We start from the raw sequence: 5,534 nt of genomic DNA on the forward strand, positions 1-5,534 counted from the left end.
CAGCCGAGCGAGCTGCTCGCCAGGCCGCACCGATGTGGATGATCTCGAGATTACGCTGGCAGGAAGAGCCGGGGTCGTTGGTGCCGAGAACGGAATTGCCGCCAGTACAATTAGCAGAATCTTGAGTTGTATGCGACGGGGGGTCCGGGATTAGACTTACCTCAGAGTCGGGCTCACACTGAAATTCAATACCTAGCACATCTTCGGCTTTCTTCAAGTAGTTCAGAATTTGACTGTGACCAACTGAGCATTCAGACTCTACAATCTGAATCCCTATCGCCTTCAAGTCATACACCATGCCATCTTGTGCGAAGCATCGCTCACACTCACGGTCGTCTTGACTGAGGGTGTATATCCCTCCACCGGAACCAGCGATGACCTGTGCCATCATATCCGGTACATGACGGATGTCGAGTCGGGTCCCACGATAGGATATCGCGACCAGCGTACGGTTGGTGGCAGCTCTATCGAAGGCCACGACATATGCGAGTAGTGTCGATAAGAATGCCGAGCGTACTAACATGATAGTATGGAAGTAAATTCCTGACATTCTAGTATGATCGTACTCGTAGGCACGCACCAAACGTGTGGCTGAAACCTGCAGTTATATCATGCTCGGGCAGGACGGAAAATACTTTCCTGGACCCTGGTCTGATCAGACGATGATACGCAAGCGTTATTTCGAGTTTTCTCGGAGTAGTTATCAATTTCGTGATCTTCGCATTGTGTATTTCCCAGGATTGAACCTAAACACAGTTGGCTGAATTTGAATCTTCAAATTTCGAAACACGCGATGTGAGGACAGCGATCGCACAGCATTAAAAACCATAATCATTCGTGTGAGACAAGTGTCTTATGTATGCAACGTGTGCTGCATCGGCATACAAAAAGCATTTGCTTGTTTTGATAACTACTCTCATGGTCACTGTTATATAATCGACTATGTCGGTATTCTTGGCATGGTTCTGCATTCTATATCGTTGTGCGTCGCGCGTGTCTGTGCGTCCACAGTGGACGCAGTCATACTTCGCCGCCCCATTCAATGGGGCTCACAGATGAATGTGTGGCTGGCATAACGGCCCCATTCAATGGAGCTCACGGACAAATTTGCGGCTGGCATAACGGCCCCATTGAATGGGGCTCACGGACAAATTTGTGGCTGGCATAACGGCCCCATTGAATGGGGCTCACGGAGAAATTTGTGGCTGGCATTACGGCCCCATTGAATGGGGCTCACGAAGAAATTTGTGGCTGGCATTACGGCCCCATTGAATGGGGCTCACGAAGAAATTTGTGGCTGGCATTACGGCCCCATTGAATGGGGCTCACGGAGAAATTTGTGGCTGGCATAACGGCCCCATTGAATGGGGCTCACGGACAAATTTGTGGCTGGCATAACGGCCCCACTGAATGGGGCTCACGGACAAATTTGTGGCTGGCATAACGGCCCCATTGAATGGGGCTCACGGGACGAATAGATTTGGCATAGCTGCTGCCGTATGCGGGGCCGGCGTTGGACTAAACGCTGCATTTGGAGACGAACATGGCCTCTGGACCAGAGGGTGTGGACCAGAGGCTGTGGACCAGAGGCTGTGGACCAGAGGCTGTGGACCAGAGGCTCTGATCCTCTTCGACGGTGAATAGAGAAGTCGGATTGGTGGGAAGAATTGTACCTCTTTGCGCAACATCACTTGTCCAGGATAAGTTATCATGGATATCTAGATTCGAATCATAAATCAAGATTCATCATGATCACGGGATATCTCATAAAACGGGACTTTCAGAGACTGCCGTAGCTGCTGCTCATCCACGTTAATATGAATTAACCAGCAATGGTAGTTGATATATACTACTCTACACCAATGGCGACCATCGCGCCTATCAGAGATTCTTTGACGGAGAAGCTTCGTGGCTGTCGTGAGTCACTCGTAAGTCGTACTATGGCCGATGAATGGAACTCAAAACATGGATAAATATTCCATAACCTATTTGTTGTCAAGACTGAAAACCTTCCTGCGATGCACAATGATATTGTGACAATATCGGCTAGGTTTACAACAAAGAGTTCGCCGAGTTATACTTCACTTTGTATTCTAGTTAACTGGGTCTACTATTCTGGGTCGAACGTAAGCAAAAGCCCGGGTGGCCCTTTAAGGAAGGAAATAAGATACTTCACCCCCGCCTTCCCCACCCAGCAAGGGGTTGCTGAGCCATAGAGCGTATGCGAGTTACGTAATACCGCACTTATCAATAGTTGCGGCCGGTCCCGTGGGTGGTTTTCGGGTCAAAAGTGAGTAAACTTCTGGGAAGAGTCTGAGATGGAATCTCCGCAGACCTTCGGCCCCCTGTCCAATATCAAGCTCCCAGGACCTGCCGCAATCGACCCAACGGTTGGGTCCCAACCCTAACATACCTCCGAATGCGTAGAATTCGTTGATCTACATGTCTGCGATCGAATGCTTAGCAAATGCTAATGTTGCTGAACTGTCCTAGATTTCATCCTTCGACCCTCAACCAAAAAAACTACAACGAGAACTTGATATATCAGTAATAAACAGTGACACTAAAGGTCTCCGGTCTACTGTAGACCGGAGGGGAACCAGCACGGCCATAGGCCGTGCTAACGAGGCCCAGGAAACGTGGAATTACAGTGGAGATTCACGACTACCCGTTTTACGCAAAGCGCCGTAAAACTCGGTGAAAAACGCGATTTTATTCGCGGTGATATGCAGTAGCCGTGAGATATGTTTTTCACTAGTGTTCTTCACATCACTAGGATGAAACTCCACTGTCGTGAGGTTGAAATTGAGTGAGGTTAAAATTAGTATTATAACAGTTTTCCCGCAGATTCAATTATGACTTTTGGTGGAGTCCACGATTTCACCCACGTCTGCATCGTAACCGATTTGTTCGAAACAGATCTAGGAGCGCTTCTGAAGACGAAACAAAATCTCACAAAGGTAATTCTAGAAACTGTTGTTTCCTATGAAAATTCACATATGATTTTGGGTGAAATTAACATCAATTTGCCGAACTTTTCTTGAAGGATTTCTACTTGAAAATTTTCTTATAACTTAGGTTAAAATTATCATTAGTTCCCCAAAATTCCCTTGAAGAATTTTCGCTCTATTATGAAAATTCTAACATTAGGGTGAAAACCAATGCTTTTTTTTCGTTCAGAGCAATGTATTTTTTTCCTCTACCAAGTGCTACATGGTGTTAAGTAATATATCAATACTCGTGTAGGAGTAATTGATATGAATTTCAGATACTTTTACTCAGCTGGAGTCGTCCATAGAGATTTGAAACCGAGAAATTTATTGGTGAATTTCAATTATTATTATTTCAGTTATTATTTTTATGTTTTTGTTTAGATTGTCGAAGTTGATACTAGCAGATCGGGAAGGGTTTGATATGATACCAATGACTGCCCGAAGCATGTGTAAGAAAGGGTGAATGCGATACAACATTGAGGTGCGGTAAAATATGCAGATGTGTTGGTGACATGTGGTTGTCCTATAACGTGATGTGTCTCTGAACTCGACATAAGGAGAGTTGTGGACACTTTCCGGTAGTCGCTACGGACGGTAGGGCCGCTAGCAACCCGGTCCCGTCCCGATATCCTTGGGCCTCATTGATATCTCACCTCAGCTTTGAGCCATCAATCAACAGTTCTCTGACGTGCTGACCGACTGAGGGCCTTTTGCTGTCATTGTGACTAGTTACTCGTGGAGCACGACGCTCCGATTCCACGGACGTAAGCGCACTGGAAACCAACCACCTGAGCATTAACGAAATGCTGATTAACGATAAATATTCTGGCTTTCGTAGCCACTAGAACGATCGTCTACTCAGAGCGAACTCATATGATGCTCAGACTCGCGATGCATCATAGACTCTATTACGTAGTAGAGACGATACACGAGAGATACGGCAACATTGCCTCCGATAACTAGTCGGTGATTATTGGTCAGGCTTACCCCCAGCATAGGAATTCCTATTAGGAACTTGGCTTGTCTGCCTGCTTGGTGGGGCGCTTTCGGCTACGTGCCGAGTCGGCCTGGGGATGCTCCGTTGAGCTCGAGTTGGGCTTAACCGATAGATCGTGTGCGTACCTGCACCTATCACCCCACGTACATATACCTCCTGCGAAGTTCCTACAGGCCTTGCGCCGCTGCGAGTCGCCGCGACTCGCAGTAGAGCCTCTACTACGACCTCTACTGCCAATCGCGGCAGGAGCTCTCATGTGGTTGGCGGAACGCAGTGAAGAACTGACGACTTCGGCGAGTAGTGCCGGATTGGTGCCGGTCAGAAAGCACTGGTGCAATGAGAATTGGGCATTGGCAGCCATGACAGCTGCCACCCCGCGACGATAGCGGTCGTCGTAGACGAGAATAGTCACCAAAAGCATAGACCTCGCCAGGGTTAGGATACGTGCGCTGTAGGCTAGGATGTCGACCGGAGAGAGAACCTTCGGGTCTACTGTACCAGCAACGAGTAGAACGAACCGTAGCAAACATAAGGACCATTCCGTACTAGAATTCGGTACTTAACTCTCATCACCGGGCTCGTAGAGAGACCGCCATAAGACTGTCTTTTCTGCTTGAAGTCGGGCAGACCCTCACTAGGCAACTCCGGCTTCTCCATGATATCCTTGAATGGTACATAGCAGCCATTCTTCGTATTGCTGACGGCGGTGATGACCGAGGAAGAGATCCGTAGAAGAGGCTTGGTGGGACGGGAGAGTGGTAGTTCTTGATCGAATGGTTGATTATAGCCTCAACTTGCACCGTCGACCTTTGGGTGATAGCGTCGGATTCGGCATGAAGTTTACGCCTCTTGCGGATTATGGCGCCTAGTTCCTCAGCCAAGGACTCAAGTGTGGCGGCCGCGGCGATGGAAAGATGATTAGTTACCCTTGTCACGGAAGTCGAGGACAACGAGCCGACCAGCTGCGGGGAAGTCAGGCCATTGCTCCCCAGGGAGTGGATGACTTCAGCGGCGATCTCGGGGGAGGCGGCTAGAGCGTTTACCATGGCAACCACATCCTCGTCCGGTTGGTAGAACTGCACAGGCGCTGCGCGCGCAGCTTCATGTTGGTTGCCGTTGTCGCCGCCGACGAGATCGTGGCCGCCATTGTTGTCTTCGACGCGAATGTCAATATTGCCGTTCCCATCAGGAGCACCGTCCATTGGTTAAATAAATGGAGAAGATAAACGAGCCCGCGTCGCAACTGCGGAGGGGAAGGTATACATGTACCACGAGCTACTCACAACTGGCCTGGAGTACAGGCTACGAAAAGCCTCCTAGATGTTTCTCGCAATCGTAAATATGCCGTACTGTAACGGTCTACTTCGCTCGCCGACGACACAAGTTACCGCGCTCTCGATTTTTTTGTGTGGTTGTTTCCGCACCGTTGACTCTGGTCTTGTAACTAAACTTGATTACTTCGTAACCATCACTCACTAGCAAAAGTGTTTATAGGAAGGAAATCTCTTAAGGGGTATTTACTAATATAACATGTACCATGTATT

At 48.4% G+C, this 5,534-nt stretch overlaps 1 protein-coding gene across 1 annotated transcript in view; it reads right to left on the bottom strand.

Moving 5' to 3' along the window:
* Window positions 1–523, bottom strand: part of Pmar_PMAR019109 (hypothetical protein) — a gene marked incomplete at both ends in the record, with an annotated part of 675 nt that extends 152 nt beyond the window's left edge. Inside the window, one exon of the mRNA XM_002780164.1 lies at window positions 1–523. Coding sequence (XP_002780210.1) covers window positions 1–523 — 523 coding nt within the window.
* Window positions 524–5,534: the final 5,011 nt, after the last annotated feature.

This window comes from Perkinsus marinus, assembly GCF_000006405.1.
Source record: "Perkinsus marinus ATCC 50983 genomic scaffold scf_1104296944428, whole genome shotgun sequence".
Lineage (NCBI taxonomy): Eukaryota > Perkinsozoa > Perkinsida > Perkinsidae > Perkinsus > Perkinsus marinus.